The sequence below is a fragment of the Scyliorhinus torazame genome, chromosome 5 (genome assembly GCF_047496885.1).
Source record: "Scyliorhinus torazame isolate Kashiwa2021f chromosome 5, sScyTor2.1, whole genome shotgun sequence".
NCBI lineage: Eukaryota > Metazoa > Chordata > Chondrichthyes > Carcharhiniformes > Scyliorhinidae > Scyliorhinus > Scyliorhinus torazame.
In genome coordinates, this window is record NC_092711.1 from 156463959 (window position 1) to 156487524 (window position 23566).

General features: G+C 45.3%; 2 protein-coding genes across 2 annotated transcripts in view; one reads left to right on the forward strand and one right to left on the reverse strand.

Moving 5' to 3' along the window:
* Positions 1-16045, reverse strand: part of LOC140420247 (uncharacterized) — an 81323-nt gene extending 65278 nt beyond the window's left edge. Inside the window, exons 1-2 of the mRNA XM_072504284.1 lie at positions 16011-16045; positions 9980-10857 (exon numbers count right to left, since the gene is read on the reverse strand). Of these exons, the coding sequence (XP_072360385.1) occupies positions 9980-10526 (547 nt within the window). The 5' untranslated portion in view covers positions 10527-10857; positions 16011-16045. The remainder of the gene's footprint in view (positions 1-9979; positions 10858-16010) is intronic.
* A 191-nt stretch (positions 16046-16236) lies between these two features.
* Positions 16237-21397, forward strand: LOC140420244 (uncharacterized). The gene is made up of 2 exons (XM_072504281.1): positions 16237-16356; positions 20083-21397. Exon 2 carries the CDS (start codon positions 20666-20668, stop codon positions 21278-21280), a length of 615 nt encoding a protein of 204 aa, XP_072360382.1. The 5' UTR covers positions 16237-16356; positions 20083-20665; the 3' UTR covers positions 21281-21397.
* The last annotated feature ends 2169 nt before the right edge of the window (positions 21398-23566 follow it).

Below are 23566 nucleotides of genomic sequence, written 5' to 3' on the forward strand. Positions count from 1 at the left end.
TTTCAAAAGCTCTCGTGTACTGATGATCCACCAGCGCATTCACACTGAGGAGAGACCGTTCAGCTGCTCTCACTGCACAAAGAGGTTCAGAACATCATCCGACTTGATGAGACACCAGCGAGTTCACACCGGGGAGAGGCCGTGCACATGTCCTGACTGTGGGAAGAGATTCAGTGATTCATCTGCCCTGTTAATACACCAGCGAGTCCACACTGGAAAGAGGCCATTCACCTGCTCGGAGTGTGGGAAAGGATTCACTCAGTCATGCAACCTGCTGAGACACCAACAAATTCACAAGTGATGGCAGGGGTTAGATTCTGCTGTTAATCACATCCAGGACTGAATCATGTTCTTTCTGACACTTGGTGAAGTGGGAGGGTTGGAGGGTTTCTTTCTGTTGGACTTGCCGGTCTCACGACTCTGCTTCTAGTGGGCTGATGCTCTTTGAGCCTGGGAGAGCACATTTCCACTGAAATGATCCACAAAAGTTGATGAAGGACTTTTATTTTATCCTGGATAGCAAATAATGTTTTTCCCCCACTACAGGTAGATCTAAAATAAATACATTTGTCTCTGCTCCATTGAGTCTACAGCACAGGGCCAGGCCAGTTGGCTCAATTGGTCTCTGTCAGTATTTATGCTCCAAATGAGCCTCCACCCACCCCTCTTCATCTCCCTCCATCAGCATCGCCTTCTATTCCTTTCTCCCTCATGTATGTATCTACCTTCCCCGTCAATGTATTAATACTGTTCACCTCAACCACTCACTGTGGGAGTGAGTTCCACATTCTCACCACTCGCTGGGTAAAGAGGTTTCTCATGAAATCCCTATTGGATTATTGAACCCCTTCATAATCTTAAAGACTTCCATCCCGTCACCCTTTAGTCTTCTCTTTTCTAGAGAAAAGCAGCCCCAGCCTTTCCTGAGGGTGAAATGCTCTCAGTTCTGGTATTAATCTTGTGAATCTTTGTTGCACCTTCTCCAGTGCTTCTATTTCCTTTTACTAAATGGAGATCACAAATGTTGACAGTGCTCCCAGTGTAGTCTAACCCTGGTTCTAAACAAGTTGGCATAACCTCCCTGCTTTTCAATTCTATCCCTCCAGAATGGAAGCCTATATATGGGCTCCACACCTTAGGAAAGATGTGACATTCTCAGAGAGGATGCAGAGGAGATTTATGAGAATGGACCAGGGATGAGGGACTTCAGTTAGTTAGAGAGACTGGAGCAGCTGAAATTGTTAGTTGAGAGTCATGAGGGCACAGAAGGAGACCATACAGCCCATCGATTCCCTGTTGGCTCTGGCGCAATCCAGTCAGTCCCAGTGCCCTGTTCTAACCTTGTAGCCCTGCAATTTAGTTCCCTTAAATATCAATCCAATTTCTGTTTAAAATCCTCCATTGTCTTCATTTCCACCCACCTCACAGGCATCGAGTTCCAGATCATTACCATTCGCTGTATTACAATATTCTCCCTCACGTGTCTCCCCCCCCACATCTCTTAACCAAATCCTGAAATATGTTATCCCCTTCATCCTTGTCCCACCAGCTAATGGGAACAACTTTTCTTTATCCATCTTACCTAAACCTGTCATAGTCTTGACCACCTCTATCAAATCTCCCCTCGACCTCCTTTGCTCCAAGGTGAACAATCCCAAGCTGACACGAACAAACAAACAGAATATGTTAATACCTGGGATCAGATGGGAATGTATAATTTCTGTTTGAAAGATACTGGGAATATTATCCTGGACAATAAATGATTGGAATACTTTACCTTGAGTGTGGTTGAATGGAATATATCAATCTGGTATCCTCCGACGTTCTAGTGAAAGAATGTTCTAATGTGGAGACGAGATGAATAAATTGATCACTTTCTCTTGGAAATATTTACATCCTGGCCCATGAAATTTGTTTTAAAGAAATCCACATTTGAAAGCCTGGCCATAACATGAAATATCAGGATCATAACAGGGGAGATAAGAAAGACAGACATTCACTTTGATATTTTCATCAGCGCATCTGAGAGTTAAGAATATGTGGCATGATTTTGGGATACCGGTGTGGGTGTGCAGATGTGATTTGTTAGATGCGAAAAATAACAAGCCTAAATTCATGGTGAAATGGACTGAAGACCGGGACCCAAACACACAGCTACTGGAGACACAGCAGGAGATGAAATGGTTAATGTGGCCAGGGGATTGAGACACCATTGCGACATCATCAAGACATTGATACACTCCAGAGAGAAACTGACTTTAAAACAATCAGGATAGAATTAAACACACTGGACATGGTCAAAGTGGGAGTGAAATTAAAGCGATAATGGGATAATGAAGGGCTTGGGAGAAATAATACTGAGTAAGATCTGTCCACAAAGAGAGAGCTGGAGAATCTTTCACATCCATGATTGATCTGTTCCTTGAAGCATCTGTCCTAATGTACCAGGAACCGAGAACTCACGGCGCTCCTTCAGGAGAAGAAAAGATGGAGTAGATGCTACCCCAGGCGGAGCCAGAGCAGAAATGAGAAATAATGAAGTGACATTGAGTGGAGGGTCAGAAAGACCCCCCCCCCCCACCCCACCCTCTAGGTGTGGACTGTAAGATTCCTGGGGGACTCCCTACTTCAGGTTTTCTTGCTAATTAGTGAACATTAAATTAAATTCTATGACTGGCTGTGGATTTATTTTGAATTTGATTGTTCCACTTCTGCTGTTTTTATTCCTGTTGCGATTACGCTCTGGGTAAGGATGGTTGACAGGTGACAGGATGGGAAATTGTGGTTTGGGTCTTCACTGACCAAATGTTTTATTGATCCGAAAGGTGTAAAAGAGACCAAACTCCAGCAGAAATCGAGCAGAGCTGAGAACAAACGACTTGCTGTGTGGGAGCAGGGAGATAAACAGTTCCCAGAGGATAGAGAAAACAAGAGTGCCTGGAATCCTAGACAACACCTGGGTGTCAAGGCCACCATGTTTTCACTGCTTGGCATGGGAATGCTGACTCCCCGTACCGGGGACGGAGCGTGGGGAAGACAATTGTTTGAGAGTTTGATGTGGCTTGAGTGGGGACAGATGGTTCAATGACAGGTTTTGTAATTGGTCCATGTGTAAGGAATCTTTTTTCCATCCTTGTCTGCTCCATGTGTCCCTTTTTATTACCGTCTTGCTCGCTGCTGCACCATTGCAGATTCTGGGTTTGAACTACAGACTTTGGAAACCCCCAGCTGCAAGTTGTTAGTTGAACTGGCCAAAGGGAGTCCCCTCTGTGATGTGTGGTAGGGTCCCGTGATGTCATTTTGATGGACTTGGCTAGCAGTCAATCAGTTCAGATTTACCCCATTCTTCATTGTGATTGGTGGAACCCTTCAGAAACTTCTGAAGGGAAGGCTAGAAGAAGCAATCTCGATTTTAATTCACTTCTATTTCGACCTATAAGGCAGCACACAGCAAGTCTGGACTCTCTCTATTATCTCTCTGCCTGGCGATTTAAAATGCTTCCAGCCAGCCTGTTAAAGTTCCACTGGAAGCTGAAGCACATCTCTCTCAGCTGAGGGCTTGTGACCAAATACCTTCCTCTTTCTGCACAACCTGGGAGCTGTTGCCAAATTGTCATCTTGTTCTGATTAGGCAACTGTGAGGCCAGAGCTCTGAGCTTTCTCTCAGCTGTTGGACTCCTCCTGAGGGTTCAGGATAAAGAGAGGAGCCATTGAAAATCCATTTAAAACTCTCATGTTGAGAACTTCAGTGAGGCTGGTCGTCCATCTGGTCGTCCATCACTGACCCTGAATCCACCACTCCCTGGGGAAGAGAGATTCACAGACTCATAGACCTCAGGGGAAAGAAATATCTTCATCTGCGTCTTCAATGGGAAATCCTTTTTAAATGTAGTTCTAGTCTCTGCCACAAGGGGAAACATCCTCTCCACATTCTCTCTGTCAATTCCACTCAGGATTTCACGTGTTTCAATAAGATCATCTCTCATTCTTCTAAACTGCAATGGATACAGTCCCAACCTGTGAAACCTTTCCTCAGAGGATAACCCCCTCATTCCAGGAATCCGGGGAGTCAACCTCCTCTGAACTGCTTCTACTGCAATTACCTCATTTGAAATAAGGAGACCCAAACTGTACACAGTGCTCCAAACATGGTCTCACCAAGGCCCTGTAAAACTGCAGCAAAACACACCAACATTTATATTCCAGTCCCTTTGCAACAAACAACAATATTTCATTGGCCTTCCTTATCACCTGCTTTACCTGCAAACTAAATTCTTACGGTTCCTGTATCAGGACACCCAGATCCCTCTGTACCTCAGAGTTCTGCAATCTCGCTCCAATTAAATAATGTTCTGTTTTATTTCACCCTTTCTGCCAAAGTGGACACGTTCACATTTTCCCAAGTTATGCTCCGTCTGTCAATTTGTTCCCACTCACTTAACCTATTTGTTGTCCTTTGCAGACTCCTTAAGTCCACTTCACAAATTGCTTTCCTACATGTCTTTGAGTCATCAGAAAATATAGCTGCCATACATTCAATCCCATCATCCAACTCATTAATGTAGATTGTAAATAGTTGAGGGCCCAGCACTGATCCTTGTGACTCTCCACTTGTCACATCTTAGCAACCCAAACGTAACCCATTTATACCCCCTCTCTGCTTCCTGTTCCCAGCCCTCTATCCATGCTATGTTGCTCCGCACATCCCCGCTCACCACCATGAGCTCTTATTATGTGTAATAAACTTTGATGTGGCACCCTGGGGAATTCCTTCTGGAAACCTAGATAAACCACATCTACAGGTTCCCCTTTATTGACATCCCTTGTAATTTCCTGAAAAAGACTCGATAAATTAGTCAATCCCGATTAACTCTCTGAACCACATTTTCAAACATTGTGTCAAAAGAAAAAGAAAATCTCCTCTTCCCCCTCTGGCTCCTTTACCAATTAGCTTAAGAGAGACTCACGAGCCTGTCAAACTCTTTCGCCCACGTTCCCTAAAGTGAATGAATTTGAGCAGAAAAATACCACCAAAAATCAAATATTTTCAAATAAACAAGTTTATTCATGAAATCGAACATGATTTTAAAAAATATCGGAACATTACTTGCGGATCAAAGACAACCAGAGTAAAAGAGTAACCATGAAAGGATGTTCACAATATTCGGGACCCAAATGTTTCTCTTTGGTTCCTCTGTAGCCTGTTCCTGTGGCTCCCCACTTTGGACACACACACTGAACCCTGGGTTCAAGACACCATCAGCCCTGATCATCCCCATCCCTTGATTTCCCAGTCAGTCCTCTATTCGTGTGACACCCATGGCAGATTCCCAACTGGGGCACAGGCCCCGTTATTCTCAGCTAAATTCAGCCCTCAGCTCAGTTGCCTCGCTGTCATTGACACGATCAATAATGAGGCGGAAAAGTGACCGAGGTTCAAAGAGCAAGACAAAACTTGTGGATTGGGATCTCTGTAAAGATCAGTAACTTCAAAGAAAAAAATCAATTCCCCAGTCAACAAATTGAAGGATCACGTGACAGGACGTACATTTTACTGCAACAAACAAACCAGAAGCAACATTAACTAAATATTATTTTTGTAGGAAACTTACACCTTAAAAGTATCAGTCCAAAGTGATTATTCATTCCCAAGGGTTCCGTTCCTTTCTTTTCCCAATCTGGCAGCCTTTAACTGCAGAACTGTCTTTCACAGTGAAAGATTGGCGAGCTACCAGAAAACTGAGACTAAGCAAAAATAGGTAATTTTCTGGTTGGCAAGATGTAACGAGCGGTGTGTCACAGGGATCAGTGCTGGGGCGTCAATCTTCTACAATTTATATCAATGACTTGGATGATGGGTCTGAAGGTATGATTGTTGAGTTTGCTGATGATGCAGGCAAAAAGGAAAAGGAGGCGGTGTTGCACTGATAATAAGGAATGGCATCAGTACATTAATAAGGGAGGATCTCAGGTCAGGAATACAAAATGTGGAAACTGTTTGGGTGGAGCTAAAAAAACAGCATAGGACGGGTTTGGTGCCAGAGGCACAGTGCTGCCTACTCACCTGAGGAGGTTGTACAGTTTTTTACAGCACTGTTGGCCTGTCCGGACGGTGTTTCTCACGGAGATTACTGCCTCTGCCACCTGTGCCCAGGCACGATGAACGGTGGCAGCTGGCTGCCTCCTTCCCGGGCCGCGGTACAGGGTTGCCCGCCTCTCCTCCATGGCGTCCAGCAGGGTCTCAAGCTCATTGTCCGTAAAGCGGGGTGCCACTCTCCTCACTGCCATCTTGTTGGCTGGGATGGTGTGTGGGGAGTGAAGTGTGTTTATGCAGCTTGTCAGCCTCCTGAGTGTCAATCGTGAATCCGGCAAATCCGGTACCGTTTCTCATTGGAATGGATTGAGTTCCATGTTGTGCCGGTCCTGGCCCCTCAACAGTCGTTGAATCAGATGAGGTGCGGCACCAGTTTGCTATCGTAGAACTCGCGAATCCTGCCCCGGCATCAACATTTAGTCTCAGGAATGGAGAATTCAAGCAAAGAAATCTCCCAACATCAGAAAGCCAAGGGACAAGGGAGAATGAGGAATAAAGGATCACTAAGAGGCTGCATTGGAGAAATTAATGGATTGAATATTGATAAGTCCCCGAGATTGGATATTCTACATCCCAGAGAGTTGAAAGAGGTTGCTATCGAGATCGCGGATACATTGGTGATCAACTATAGATTCTGGAATGGTTCCTGCAGATTGAAAGGCAGCAAATGTCACCCGACTGTTCAGGAAGGGAGGGAGAGAGAAAACGGTGAACTACAGGCCTGTTAGCCTGACATCAGTACCGGGAAAATACCAGAATCTATTATAAAGGATGTGATAAATGGAAACCTGGATAATAATAATTAACATGGATTTATGATATGGAGATGCCGTCGTTGAACTTGGGTGGGCACAGTAAGAAGTCTTATAACACCAGGTTAAAGTCCAACAGGTTTGTTTTGAATCAATAGCTTTCGGAGCGCAGCTCCTTCCTCAGGAGAAGGAGCTTCTTCCTCACCTGATGAAGGAGCTGCGTTCCAAAAGCTAGTGATACAAAACAAACCTGTTGGACTATAACCTGGTGTTGTAAGACTTCTAACATGGATTTAGGAATAGGAAATCATGTTTGACGAACCTTTTGGAATTTTTGAGGATGTTATAAACAGAATTGATAAAGGGGAGTCCGTGGCTGTGGCACACTTAGATTTTCAGAAGGTTTATGATAAACACCCCACAGGAGGTTAGTCAGCAAAATGAAAACACGTGGGATGGGAGGTAATATACTGGCATGGATTGAGGATTGGCTAACAGGCAGAATACAGAGAGGAGGAATAAATGGGTCATTCTCACCTTAGCAGTTGGGACGAATGGGTTACTGCAAGGTTCAGTACTTGGACCCCAGCTGTTCATAGTTTATACAATGATTTGGATGTGGGGACCAAATGTAATATTTCCAAGTTCGTAGCTGACACAAAGCTGGATGGGAATGTGCGTTGTGAGGAAGATGTAAAACGGCTACAGGAGGATTTGGACAGACTTAGTGAGTGGGCAAGGACATGGCAGATGGAATATAATGTGGAAAAATGTAAGATTATCACATTGGTAGGAGGAACCGATGAGCAGAGTATTTCTGAAATGGTCAGAGATTAGAAAGTGTAGATGTACAAAGGGACCTGGGTGTCCTCATCAATAAGTCACCGAAGGCTAACATACAGGCGCAGCAAGTTATTAGGAAGGCCAATGGGATGTTGGTCTTCATCACAAGAGGATTTGAGTACAGGAGTAGTGAAGACTTGCTTCAATAGTGTAGAACCTTGGTTAGACCACAGCTGGAGTACTGTGTGCAGTTTTACTCCCTTTACCTTAGGAAAGGTATTATTGCCACAGAGGGAGGGCAATGAAGGTTCACCAGACTTGTTCCGGGGATGGGAGGTGTTGTGTCTACAAAACCTCAGACACTTCGACCAGTTTATTAATCAAATGTTTTACCCAGGTATCTTTATTGACCAGATAAACAAAGGACAACAGAGTGTATAAATCACATAACTTTATTCCACAAGCAGTAAAACAGTTACTCTTAAATTATCCCACTAATTACAGTCCCAAGATTCTGAATAGTACCCGAGCCGATGGACACATTCGAGCTGTGGGTTTGATTATGTACCTCAATCTCCTCGGGGTCTTCTTCCGAGAAGATGGGTCTCGCCGCTGCTTCTTTCCGTCTCTGGTCAGCCGGCTCGATTACCTCTGCGTGGAGTCTTCACTGATGGGCGGTCCGAGGGTTCAATCGTTATACCCTTTCTGTGTCCTTCCAGAATGTTCTCTGACCCCAGCCGATGAGGTCACAGGGTGGGTGTGGCACCACCCAGTAGAATTACTAATGGCCATCAGCTGGACACCGGAAAGCTGTCCGCGGGAGTCCATTTCCTGGTGTATTGTTTGTTATGTAACTTTGTCTATTCAAAACAATCAATCGATGAATAGAGCCAATTATCTCTTGATTGGTGATTGATGGAGCAGAGCAGCTCCAGACATGTGCTGGCAGCTTGTCGGAGTTCAGTGTATTCAGGCTGGTTGCTGGAGCTGGCTGTGGCTCCATTTAAAATGTCCAATTTTTAATTTAAAGTTTCTGATTTTATCGAGTCTAAACTACAGGCTACTGCACATTTTACCAGAGACATTTTACCTATGAAGAGACATTGGGGAAACTGGGCCAGTATTCACAGTTGTCTGTGCTAGATTGGGAAATTACAATAAAAGCTATGACGATACACAGGCAATCACAAGTATTTGAGGAATTGTTACATATTTACATAAAATATAGACTCCCTTAATAATCAAAAATCCAACAGAGGATTTGCAACCGTGGCTAATAAGCAAAGTTAAAGATTGCATTAGATCAAAGGAAGAGGTTCATGAAGTGGCCAAAATCATAGTAAACCTGAGGATTGGGAACTTGGTCTTCCTTTGCTGAAAACCAAACCAAAAGACTGATAAAGGAAGAGAAAATAGAATATGAGAGCAAACAGGCGAGAAACGTAAAAACGACAGGAAAAGCTCCTGTAGGAATGTGAAAAGGAAAAGATTAGCAAAGACCAATGTGGGTCCATTCCAGGCAGAGACAGGAGAGTTTATAATGGGGAATAAGGAAATGACAGAGAAATTAAACAATGTTTGTCTGTCTTCACGGAGGAAGGTACAGAAATTGTCCTAAAAATACTCCAAGGGACTAGTGAGCAGGAGGAACTGAAAGAAATTAGTATTAGTGAAAATGTAGTATTGGTTGAAAGTTAATAAATCCCCAAAAGCTGATGCTCTACATCCCAGAGTGTTGAAAGAGGCGGCTGTAGAGATAGTGGATACGTTGGTCGTCATCTTTCAAAATTCTATAGATTCTGGAATGGTTCCTGCAGATTGGAAGGTGGTAAATGTAATCCCAGTATTTAAGGAGGGAGAGAGAAAATGGGGAACCACAGACCCATTGGCTAATCTTTACCTTTTCACATTTCTATCGGAGCTTTTCCAGTCGTTTTTTATGTTTCTCGCCAGTTTGCTCTCATATTCTATTTTCTCTTTATCAGTTTCTTGGTCCTCCTTTGCTGAATTCTAAAACAAGTTCCCAGTCCTCAGGCTCACTACTATTTGGGCCACTTTATGAGCCTCTTCCTTTGATCTAATGGAATCTTTAGCTTTTCATGTTCGCCACGGTTGCATCACTTTTCCTGTCTCAGAATCCCTGAGAGAGAAAGAGAAGAGAGAACGAAATGCAGCCCTGGATGTAATTGAAGCAGAAACAATAACAGCAGAATCCATCACTGTAATTCATTGTGAACTTGTTGGTGTCTCAGCAGGGACGAGGAAACACAGAATCCCTTCCCACACAGAGAGGTGAATGGTCTCTCCCTAGTGTGAACTTGCTGGTGTGCCCGCAGGTTGGATGAATCACTGAATCTCTTCCCACACTGAGAGCAGGTGAATGGTCTCTCCCCAGTGTGAACTCGCTGATGTGTCTGCAGGCTGTTGGACTGAGTAAATCCCTTCCCACACTGGGAGCAGGTGAATGGTCTCTCCCCAGTGTGAACTCGCTGATGTGTCTGCAGGTTGGATGAATCACTGAATCCCTTCCCACACTGAGAGCAGGTGAATGGTCTCTCCCCAGTGTGAATTCGCTGGTGTGACTTCAGGCTGGATAACTGATTGAATCCCTTCTCACACTGAGAGCAAGTGAATGGCCACTCCCCAGTGTGAACTCGCTGGTGTTTCCTCAGATTGGATAACTCAGTGAATCCCTTCCCACACTGGGAGCAGGTGAACGGCCTCTCCCCAGTGTGAACTCGCTGGTGTGTCCTCAGTTTGGATAACTCAGTGAATCCCTTCCCACACGGAGAGCAGGTGAACGGTCTCTCTCCACTGTGACTGCGTCGGTGAACTTCCAGCAAAGATGGGGCTCTGTATCCCTTCCCACAGTCCCCACATTTCCACGGTTTCTCCATGTTTTAGGTCTCCTCGTGTCTCTCCAGTCGGACAATCAGTTGAAGCCTCGTCCACACACAGAATACGTGTACGGACTCTCCCCGCTGTAAATGGTGTGATGAATTTTCAGGCTGTGTAACTGGTTAAAGCTCTTTCCACAGTCAGTGCTCTTGAACACTCTCACTCGGGTGTGTGTGTCTCGGTGCTTTTCCAGTCACACTGATGGTTAAACTTTCTTGAAGCCAACAGGTCGGGCAAACATTTCTCCTTCTAGATTTAATGGCCGATGAACCGAGTGACTCTGTCAGATCCAGACGTGATGGTTTGAGATTTCTGTCTGTAAGTCCTCTCCTTTGGAGTTTACAAAAGATATCAGTCAGTCCAGGATAGAAATTCAGAACAGATTATTTTAATTTCTATGAAACAGTCTTTCCTCTCTCATTCCCCCAAAGCTGTAAATCTCCATCCCACACACTCTCCCTCCATTCTCACTCTGCTGTATCTAATATTCACCCTCCCAATTCTCCTGAAGGTGCTGATTCAGGCTGATTGACAGATCCATGCTCACTGCTTCCTGTCCTGGACACAGAGACCACAACTAATAGGAGCTGCAGTCAGCCATTCAGCCCACCAAGCCTACTCGACCATTCAATGGGATCATTGGCCGATCTACCTCAGCACCATTTTTCCACACTATCCCCCATATCCCTCAATATCTTCAATATTGAGAAACCTATCACTCTCGGTCTAAAAATACTTGAAGACTGAGGCTCCACAGTCCTCTGGGATAGAGAATCCCAAAGCTTCACCACATTGTCTTTGAATTCATTGCCGGGGGCAGCACGATGGCATAGTGGTTAGCGCTGCTGCCCCTCAGTGCCGAGGACCTGGGTTCGATCCTGGCCCCAGGTCACTGTCCCTGTGGAGTCTGCACATTCTCCCTGTGCCAGCGTGGGTCTCACCCCCACAATGTAAAATGATGTGCAGGGTCGGTGAATTGGCCACGCTAAATTGCCCCTTAATTGGAAAAAAAAGAATTGGGTACTCTAAATTTATTTTTTTTGAAGGACAACTAAGTTTTGGAGCCAGAGGTGTAATGAAAGCATCGTAAAAAGTGTGGGCTAATGGAATGTTGTTTGGATGATGGGGATTCCCTGTGGAGTTAATTAGATTTCAGCTTGGTAAGATGATGTCAGTACTGGGAGGAGCCACGGTTTCAGGCTTTTTGCAGCAAAGCAGTGTTTTAGTTGAGAATTGGTTCAAGATGTGAGCAGAGGTCAAGCATCTCAGTTCAGTTGAAAATATATGTCTGTAGCTAGATTAGCAGTTTCGTTCCAAGCAGTTCAGAAGAGTGTCATTCGAAGGTGAGCTGAAACAAGCTGAAACAGCTTCCCAAGTTTCTTCATGGTTCTGACAGGATCGAGATCTTGTCTTTGAAGCGGTGACACAAGATCTCTCTTTCTCAAAGAACATCTGTGTAAAACAGGTATTGCTGAGGGCTAACTGTGTTTAACGGTGGATTGAGAGCTGAGATGGTGTTTTTGTTGTTTGAGTGGGAATAAAGGTAGCAGTTAAGGGTTACTGTATTCACTGTATTGATTAGCATTGTTTAAGGGCTAATTGTCAGCTCTTTCTGGTGCGATATTAAATTTATTTTAATATTGTGTTAGTAATAAAGTTTATTTTCATACAGCACAGCCTATTTTTTGTGAAATCACTCCTGGAGTGAGGTATCCTTTCCTCACAGTCTGACAAAACACAAATAAAATATTGGGGTTTGTGTCCAGTATCCGAGCCACTGTTGGGGTCTGGTCCGGGATCATAACAGTGAGGAGGTGGGTTATGTGGATGTTTAGCGAACTTTGTACTCGAGGAGCAGAGATTTTACCTTCTTTCCAGCCCCACAGCCATGTCATACTAGAATCGACAACTTTTTTGTGCCGAGGACGATCCTACACCTGGTGTCCTCTTGCACCACAGGGAGCATCGTAATCACAGACCTTCCCCCGTTTGTCTGCAGTTTCTGCTCGAGGGCTCACCCCCAGGTCGAGAATGTGGAGGTTTGGAGCCACCCCGAGTTCATTTATTATGCACTTTCGGGAAGAGTTTGAGTTCTTCCTTTTGGTTAACTCGGCTCCTGGTATTTCCACCTCCATTTTGTTGGAGACGTGTAAAGTTTATGCTCGGGGCTGATCATTTCTTCCACTACTAACAAAAGGTGCAGGATGCTTGAGAACCAGCGGCGTCTGGAGTTTGGTTTGGCGAAGATGAGGAGAATTATAAGAAGCCTCCTAGTAAGCTATTGCTGAAGGAGGTTAACGCAGCAAGAGTGGCTTTGAACTCCCCGTTTACTCAGCAGGCCGAGAATAGTTGAACGTTTGTCAGGCAGAAGTTGTATGAGTTTGGGAATAAGCGGAGCAAATACGTGGCCTGTTTGACAAAGAAAAAGGCCGACTTTAGAGCAAATTGCTCGATGCAGCTTGGGGATGGAAAAGGGTCATGTAGATGGAGGAGATTAACAGGGATTTGGGGAATTCTATGCAGGATTACACAAGTCTGAGCAGTCTGGTGATGTGTTGGTGGGTGTGGAACATTCTTTCTCTTCCCTGAAGCTTCTGGAGGCCTCAGAAAATCTTAATGAGGCAGCTGGTTTGTAATGCAGAACAAGGCCAGCAGCGCGGGTTCAATTCCTGTACCGGCTGAGAATTCTGAATTCTCCCTGTGACCCGAACAGGCGCCGGAATGTGGCGACTGGCGGATTTTCACAGTAACTTCATTGCAGTGTTAATGTAAGCCTACTTGTGACAATAAAAGATTATTATATTATTTCTAGGGAACAGGTGTCAAAGGCCAAGAAGTAGCTGCAGCTGGGTAAAGCCTCGGGACCGGATGGCTGTGGGTGTGAGTTTTATCGGGGGTTTGAGGATTTGTTGTTGGACCCATTGGTAGATATGTGTTGTCACTCTTTTGACTCTGGGATGCTGCCACCGACTCTTTGTGAGGCGAATATCTCTTTGATTCTGAAGGTGGGCAAGGACCCAGAGGAGTGGGCCTCTCATCACCCAATCTCTCTTTTGAATGTTGACTTGAAACTGCGATCTTATGTTTTGGCGATAAGGCTGGAGGACATCCTTCCGACAACCGTGTGGGAGAACCAGACTGGGTTTATAAGGAGAAGGTTTTCCAGTAACAATGTTGGAAGGTTGCTGAATGTGATTCAGGCTTTTCAGAAATGTGCATTGGATGGGCTGGTGATCTCCTTCGATGCAGAGAAAGCTTTTGCTCGAGTTGAGTGGAATTATCTGGTGTATCCGCTGTGAGGCTTCGGGTTGGGTGAGGATTATATTGAGTGGATTCAATTGTTACATCACAGACCAGCAGCGGCGGTGCTCACCAATGGTTTCAGGGTGTCGAAGTTTGAGCTTCAGAGAGGGACGAGACAGGGCTGCCCTCTGTCCCCCTTGCTGTTTGTGTTGGCCATTGAGCCCTTGCTGGAGGATATTAGATCAGAAACTCTGATGTCGAGACTGGAGGGTGGGGTGAGGCAGCACAAGATCACTCTGAGTGTCGATGACGGGCAGCTGTTTGTGTCGAACCCAGTGTTTCAGACCCGGACATTATTGGAATGGGGGAGGGGGTGTGAGGAGTTGAGGGGTCAGCCCTCTTTTCTTACTAAGTTACACTTCAGATGGTTCCCCTTGGGATTTAAATATCTGGGAATGTCAATGTCTCCCCTTTTTTAGACAGCTATATGGGGACAACCTTCCACAGCTGATGGTGACTATTAGGTGGGACCTTGCCCGGTGGTCGGCTCTTCCGATTTCATGGTGAGGGAGAATCACCTTCATTAAAATGAATGTGTTGCCCAGACTGTTGTACCCTCTGCAGATGCTGCCTGTACTGCTGTCGAACAGAGTTGTTAAGGAAATTAATGGAACGATTAGTACATTTATCTGGTCTCAAGTTTGTTCTGCTCCAGTCACCAGGAGCTAAGGGAGGGTTGGATCTCCCGAATATCAGACTATGTCAATTGGCCTCTCGTCTCAGGTTCATAAGGGATTGAGTTAGGATGGACCCAACATTCATCTGGCTCAATACAGAAGCAGACCTGTCAGGTCTCCCTCGATCCAAAACTGGCATAGGCTGATTATAGAATGCATCTCCATGCAATTTTTAATGTCTGTAATTCATTCTGAGTCTGGTGCATTGGGTGAAGTATGGAACTCCTATCTCAAATACATAGGCTCCAATTTGACTGACTTGCTCCTCCTGGGCATTCCATGAGTGAATTAAATTCAACTTCGGCCAGGAATAGGGCACAGTGGGTTGCACTGCTGCCTCACAGCACCAGGGGCCCAGGTTTGATTCCTTGAGTGGCTGTCTGCGTGAAGATAGACATTCTCCCTGTGTCTGCGTGTGTTTCCTCTGAGTGCTACGTTTTCCTCCCACAGTCCAAAGATGTGCAGTTAAAGTGGATTGGTCATGCTAAATTGACCCTTAGTGTCCAAAGAGGTATAATAATAATTGATTATTGTCACAAGTAGGCTTCAATGAAGTTACTGTGAAAAGCCCCTAGTCACCACATTCCGGCGCCTGTTCAGGGAGGCCGGTACGGGAATTGAAGCCGCGCTGCTGGCATTGTTGCGCATTACAAGCCAGCTGTTTAGCCCACTGTGCTGGTGTAGTTTAGGTGGGTTGTCTATAATCAATGCACAAGGTTATGGGGATAGGGCAGAGAGTGGGCCTCAGTGAACGCTCTTTCTGCGGGTCAGTGCAGATTTAATAATAATAATAAATGTACTTTATATATATTATTTATGGTTCTGTAATAATCTGTACCATTTAACAACACTGGACATTTCTCTGTCTGATATTAATTTACGGTCCCCTTAAATGTCAATCATCTCCTGGGGAAACCAGCCATTTAATTGTGAATATTAGAAAACTGACCATCCTTTCAGCCAGACAAACAAATGTATCAAGGGAGGCACAGTGGTTAGCACTGCTGCCTCACAGTTCCAGGGACCTGGGTTCAATTCTGGCCTTGTGAGACTGTCTGTGTGGAGTTTGCACATTCTCCTCGTGTCTGTGTGGGTTTCCTCTGGGTGCTGTGGTTTCTTCCCACAGTCCAAAGATGTGCAGGTTAGATGGGTTGATCATGCTAAATTGTCCTTAATGTCCAAGAGGTTAAGTTGGTTTACTGGATTACAGGGATCGGGTGGAGGCGTGGGATTAGGTAGGGTGCTCTTTCTAAGGGCCGTGCAGACTCGATGGGCTGAATGGGCTCCGTCTACACTGTAAATTCATTGGTTCTATGAAGCCGAGTGAGGAAAGGATGTCAATGTCTTTAAGAGAGCGAGAGAAGAGAGATCTGGGCCAAGCTTTCCAGAGTCTGCACTCTCCTTGAATTCACTTGCTTTCCCTTCAGTTGCTGCAAGTCACCAATTGAAGGTGAGAAGGAGAAAAGAAATGGAAAGGGGGAGAAAAGAAAGTGTTTTACTCACAGATGTTGGAGACAGGAGGACATTTCAGTCTGTGTGAAGTTAAATCTCCGGCACGGAGGGAGGGAAAATCACCTTCTCGCTCTGGCCGGAGCTGTCAGCCGGTTGCCTGGAAACCTTGTCTGGAGGAGGGGGATTAATGAGTGGCGTGGAGCTGCCGTGTCCGCACGCCGGGCTTGAGCACTGGACCCTGAGACGTCACCGCGGATTCCTGTGCATGCGCCGGACAGTTGTTGACCAATGGGAAGAGTTGGTGAACCGGAAGGACCCTCTTCCTCCATCCAATCAGCTCCCCCGTTGCCTGAATGCGGAAGCTGGACGATGAGGCTTCCTCCTGTCTCCAACATCTGTGAGTAAAACACTTTCTTTTCTCCCCCTTTCCATTTCTTTTATCATTCTGAAGGGAAAGGAAGTGAATCCAGAGAGAGTGCAGACTCTGGAAAGCTTTTCTCTCTCGTAAAGACATTGTCATCCTTTGCTCACTCAGCTTGATACATTTATTTGTCTGGCTAAAAGGATGATCTCTTTCCCAATGTTCACAATTAAAGGGCTGGTTTCTCCAGGAGATGGCTGACATTTAAGGGGACAGTAAATTAATATCAGACAGAGATATGTCTCGTGTTGCTATATGGTACAAATTAGACATATTATTTATATATAATCTCCACATCATATTATTTATGGTTCTGTAATAAAGTACATTTATTATTATTTCTAGCCTTGTAATATTGTGCTGTAGCTATGTTATATATTTCCTGTCATCTCTTCTCTCAGAGGGTTATTAGCCTCTGGATTTCTCTTCCACAGGGACCAGTGGGGTGTGGGGGTCATTGAATATATTCACGGATGAGGTGGACAGATTTTTAATAAGTTATTTTTTAAATCATGTTTTAAACAATGAATGCAACAGAGTAACAGGAAGAATGGTGGGAAATGGGCACAGTGCGGAACAAGAGATATTGCCAACATAAATCCAAGCAACACATTGCAGAATTAATTTGGAACAGGATATTTGAGGGACCAGAGCCTCGAGATGAAATGCCAGATCAATTGAACAACCAGTTAACAGGTTAAAATAGTGAGTGGGGAAAGAGGGTAAGATTATATAATAACAGAGGATAACAATTCAGTTTGTAAAATATTACAAACAGACTAACAGCATATACAAATTAAAATGAATAACACAACATAGATGGCAGATAACTCCTATAGTGCAGAAGGCCATTCACCCCTCAAGTCTGCAGTGAGTCTCAGAAAGAACACCTCACTGAAGCCCACTCCCCATCCTATTCTCGTAAACCGGTGCATTGATCATGGTCAAGCTATCTAACCTAAACATCTTGGACACTAAAGGGCAATTTAGTGTGACCAATCCACTTTCGCTGCACATCTTTGGACAGTGGGAGGAAACTGGAGCAACCAGAGGAAACCACAAAGAAACAAGGAGAATGTGCAAACTCCACACAGCCACCCACCCAAGGCTGGAATTGAACCTGGGTCCCTGGCACTGAGGTAGCAGTACTAACCACTGTGCCCTATTCCAGGCCTAAGTTAAATTAACTTCACTCATGGAAAGCTCAGGAGGCGCAAGTCAGTCAAATTGGAGGCTATGTATTTGAGGTAGAAGTCCCATACTTTACCCAATGCATCAGACTCAGAATGAATTACAGACATTAAAAATTGCATGGAGATGCATTCCATAATCAGCCTGTGCCAGTTTTGGATACAGGGAGACCTGACTGGTCTGCTTCTGTATTGAGCCAGATGAATGTTGGGTCCATCCCAACCCAATCCCTTATGAACCTAAGACGAGAGGCCAATTGATGAAGTATGATTTTCGGGAGACCATACCCTCCCTTAGCTCCTGGTAATTGGAGCTCAACAGACTTCAGGCGAGGTTTCTTTGTGTTCCAGATAGAGTCATAAATTGTTTTCAGCATGGAAACATGCCCTTCGGCCCAGCTTGTCCATGCCGCCCAGTTTCTATCACTAAGCTAGTCCTACTTGCCAGGATTTATCCCATATCCCTCTATACCCACCCTGCCCATGTAACTGGGGTTTAAATACAAAATTATACCCGCCTCTACCACTGCCTCTGGCAGCCGTTCCAGATGCTCACCACCTTCTATCTGAAGAAATTTCCCCTCTGGTCTCTTTTGTATCTCTCTCCTCTCACCTTAAACCTATGTCCTCTAGTTCTAGACTCCTCTACCTTAGGGAAAAGATGTTGACTGTATACCTTATCTATGCTTCTCATTATTTTATAGACCTCTAAAAGATTACATCTCAGCCTCCTACGCTCCAGGGAAAAAAGTCCCAGCCAATCCAGCTTCTCCTTATAACTCAGACCATCAGGTCCTGGCAGCATCCTCCTAAATCTCTTCTGCACCCTTTCTAGTTTAACAATATCCTTCCTATAATAGGCTGACCAGAACTGTTCCCCATCATCCAGATGAGTTTTCTGTACTAATGTTATGTCGACTTTCTCCTTAAGAAAGGAGAGAATCTTTTTCCTTCTGATAGGGTGATGGATGCCCCGTACATTCCCTGAGAAAATTTGCAGATTAACTGCCGCCATTAGTTAGGCGACAGAGAGAACAGGAACAGATTTTCACACCACAATCGGGATTGCGCCATTACCCCTTCCTCCAACTCACTTTACACCAGAGGCACCAAAGTTTCCCCAAACTGCTCCTTTCAAGGATAAAAGCCCCGTCTGTACCAGAGTGGGATAAAGTCAACAACACATAAACCCCCGCATAATAACAAAAATACAAAAGAATCACCACCACAATAGATCCAAGGGCACATTCCTCAATAAGACTGAGGACCCGGAGGATTAACCCCACGGCCAGACTGTCGTTACCCTCAGGACACCTTCTCCAAAATGAGGAGAAGAAAAAAAGCACCAACAAGGGAATGGGGATCGAATGCCCCTCCCGCATTTTAGACCCACCCGGAAAGACCAGTGTCCACTACCACCCACCCTTCAGCAATGGCACCACTCGGTTCTGCCATGATTAATGCTCGGATAATAGAAGAAAGACGATAACTGAGATAATATAATACAAGTCCCTGGAACACTCGAGGAGAAGAAGAAGACATTCAATCGGCTCTCACAGAATAACAACTCCCTTCAACAGGATAAAAGATAACAAATTCAGACAACACCATGATAGGGAAAGAGTTTAGATTAGAGTCGGAGTTAGTCCGAGCTGCAAATCATCGCTCCAATCCTTGCTCTTCAAGGATTTAGCGAAGACCAAGGCAGTAGTAGGATTATTGAAAGACTTGACGGTGTTGTCGGATACAATTTTCAGGGTCACAGGATAAAGCGACATAATTCACTGTCAGGTGAGGTGGGAGCCAGGACCTCAGAGACATGATCCGATGCCCTTTCTAATTTGAAACGCCCAGGCTTCACATCCAGCTTGAGAAAACGTGGCAGCTGGTCATCGAAGAACTTAATGGGAACCTTACCCTCCACACCTTCTGGCAGGCCGACGACTCGGATGTTCTTTCTCTGACCCTCGGTTCTCCAAGTTCTCCAGGAGTCCACCACACCACTCAGGTGGTTTTCCAAGGATTGAATTCTTGCCTCCGCTGAGGAGGCATCTTGTTCAACGTTCAGGATTTTCTCCTCCGGATCATCGAGCCTCTTCATGGTGTTCTACAGCTCGGCCTCATGAGTTCACAGATATTGAGTCAGCACACTCAGCCTCTGGTCAATAACACGGAGAATGTTGCTGACATAGATCGGCCAATGATCCCACAGAATAGACTATGAGGCTCGATGGGCCGTATGGCCAACTGCAGCTCGTATTGGTTATGATCTCTGGGCCTAGGACAGGAAGCAGTGAGCATGGATCAATCAGCCTGAATCAGCACCTTCAGGAGAATTGGGAGGGTGAATATTAGATACAGCAGAGTGAGAATGGAGGGAGAGTGTGTGGGACGGAGATTTACAGCTTTTGGGGAATGAAAGAGGAAAGAATGTTCTCTAGGAACTAGAATTGTCTGTTTTGAATTTCTATCCTGTACTAACAGTGATGTCTTTTGTAAATTGTTTTTACAGGATATTAGACGAAGAGGAGGAATTACAGAGAGAAATCTCAAAATTTACGTATCGATCTGACTGAGTCTCTCAATTCCTTGGATCTGAGTATCATCGGCCTTTGAATCTAGAAGGAGAAATGTTTGTCTGTTCTGTCGGCTTCAAAAAATTTTAACCATCAGTGTGACTGGAAAAGCACCGAGACAAACACACCCGAGTGAGAGTGTTCCAGAGCACTGACTGTGGAAAGAGCTTTAAGCAGTTACACAGCCTGAAAAAACATCACACCATTTACAGCAGGGAAAATGAAATGAAATGAAATGAAATGAAAATGAATGAAATGAAATGAAAATCGCTTATTGTCACAAGTAGGCTTCAATGAAGTTACTGTGAAAAGCCCCAAGTCGCCACATTCCGGCACCTGTTCGGGGAGGCTGGTATGGAAATTGAACCGTGCTGCTGGCCTGCCTTGGTCTGCTTTCAAAGCCAGCAATTTAGCCCAGTGAGCTAAACCAGCCCCTTAGAGAGACCGTACACGCGTTCTGTGTGTGGACGAGGCTTGAACTGAGAATAAAACCTGGAGAGACAAGAGGAGACCCAAAACATGGAGAAACCGTGGAAATGTGGGGATTGTGGGAAGGGATTCAGGGCTCCATCTCAGCTGGAAGTTCATCGGTGCAGTCACACTGGGGAGAGGCCGTTCACCTGCTCTCAGTGTGGGAAGGGATTCACTGAGTTATCCAGCCTGCGGAAACACCAGCGAGTTCACACTGGGGAGAGGCCATTCACCTGCTCTCAGTGTGAGAAGGGATTCACTGAGTTATCCAGCCTGCGGGTACACCAGCGCATTCACACTGGGGAGAGGCCGTTCACCTGTTCTGTGTGTGAGAAGGGATTCATTGCTTCATCGAACCTGCAGAAACACCAGCGCGTTCACACGGGGGAGAGGCCGTTCACCTGCTCTCAGTGTGAGAAGGGATTCACTCAGTTATCCAGCCTGCAGACACACCAGCGAGTTCACACTGGGGAGAGGCCGTTCACCTGCTCTCAGTGTGAGAAGAGATTCACTACTTTATCGAGCCTGCTGACACACCAGCGAGTTCACACTGGGGAGAGGCCGTTCACCTGCTCTCAGTGTGAGAAGAGATTCACTACTTTATCGAGCCTGCAGAGACACCAGCGAATTCACACTGCGGAGAAGGCGTTAACCTGCTCTTAGTGAGAGAAGGGATTCAGATATCCGTACACCCTGCAGGAACACTAGTGAGTTCACACCTGGAAGAAGCCATTCACCTGCTCTGAGCAGGGGAGACATTCAATGATCCGTCCCAACTACAGAGACACTGGCGTGTTAATTCTGGGGAGAGACCATTCATCTGCTCTCAATGTGGGGAGGGGCTTTGTGATTCATCACACCTGTTGTGACTCCAACAAGTTCACAATAAATTACAGATGTTGGCTCCGTTGTTATTGTTTCTGCTCTCACTGACATCCAGGACTACATTTTGTTCATTCTGACATCTGGTGAATGGTGATGATTGGAGGGTTTCTTTCTGCTGGACTGGCCGGTCTAACACCTCTGCCTCCGGTGGGCTGACCATTTTTGAGCCTCGTTGCGATTACCTGGTTCCAAGTTTGACGAGGAGCACAGAATGAAAAGGTGTTTGCACGTTGGAAGATATTTAGTTCCCAAAGCAGCCATGTTGCCATGAAGATGGGCTATGGTGGTTACAGGGTTCTTTTGCCTAATTTATCTGGGTGTTTCTCACAGAAGGAAACTGTCAGGGTATGAGGGGCAAGTTGTCTGTGGTAGATTGGGAAATTGCAGTAAACATATCACTGAAAGTGGCAACGCAGGTGGATAAGGAGCTAAGAAGGCAGACGGCATGCTTGTCTTCATTGGTCGGGGCATTGAGTATAAAAATTGGCAAGTCATCTGTACAGAACCTTATTCAGACTACACATGGAATATTGCCTACAATTGTGGTCACCACATTACCTAAAGGATATGGAGGCTTTGGAGAGAGTACAGAGGAGGTTTACCAGGATGTTGTCTGGCCTGGAGGGTATTAGCTGTGAAATGAAAATGAAAATCGCTTATTGTCACAAGTAGGCTTCAATGAAGTTACTGTGAAAAGCCCCTAGCCGCCACATTCCGGCGCCTGTTCAGGAGGTTGGTACGGGAATTGAACCATGCTGCTGGCCTGCCTTGTTCTGCTTTCAAAGCCAGTGATTTAGCTCAGTGTGCTAAACCAGCCCCTCGGAGGAGAGGTTGGATAAACTCGGATTGTTTTCACTAGAGTGACGGAGTTGAGGGACGACCTGATAAAAAGTTACAAAATTTTGACTGGCGTGGACAGAGTGGATAGTCAGAAGCTTTTCCCAGGTTGGAAAAGTCAATTACCAGGTGACATAGGTTTAAGGTGCAAGGGGCAAAGTTCAGAGGAGATGTGCGAGGTAAGTTTGTTTACACAGAGGGTGGTGAGTGCCTGGAACTCGCTGCCGGAGGAGGTGGTGGAAGCAGGTACGATAGTGACGTTTAAGAGGCATCTTGACAAATACATGAATAGGATGGGAATAGACGGATACAGACCCTGGAAGCACAGGAGGTTTTAGTTTATACAGACATCATGAACCGAGCAGTCTTGGTGGGCCGAGAGCCTATTCCTGTGATGTACTGACCTTTGTTCTTTGTTGTTCTTTGTATGACGATCGACAATAGACAGGCAACCACTCGCATTTTATTTACATAAAATATAGATTCCTTTAAGAAGCAAAAGTGAAGCTATCGTGGCTAACAAGAAAAGTTAAAGATTCCATTAGATCAATGGAGGACACAATATAGTAGTGAGCCTGAGGATTGGGAACTTGTTTTAGAATTCAGCAAAGGAGGACCAAGAAACTGATAAAGAGAAAATAGAATATGAGAGCAAACTGGGGAGAACTGGAAAAGCTCCTATAGGAATGTGAAAAGGAAAAGATTAGCAAAGACCAATGTGGGTCCATTCCAGGCAGAGACAGGAGAGTTTATAATGGGGAATAAGGAAATGGCAGAGAAACTAAACAATGTGTGTCTGGCTTCACGGAGGAAGATACAGAAATCATCCCCAAAACACTGGAGAACCAAGGGACCAGTGAGCACGAGGAACTGAAAGAGATTAGTATTAGTGAAAAAGCAGCACTGGAGAAATTAACGTGGTTCAAAGTTAATAAATCCTCAAAAGCTAATGCTCTACATCCCAGAGTGTTGAAAGAGGTGGCTGGAGAGATAGTGGATACATTGGTGACCATCTTTCAAAATTCTGGAATGATTCCTGCAGATTGGAAGGTGGTAAATGTAACCCCACTATTTAAGGAGGGAGAGAGAAAACAGGGAACCACAGACCCATTAGCCTGACATCAGTAGGAGGGAAAATGCTACAATCTATTATAAAGGATGTGATAACATACGAATTAGGAGCAGGAGTAGGCCACTCGACTCCTCGAGCCTGCTCCACCATTCAAT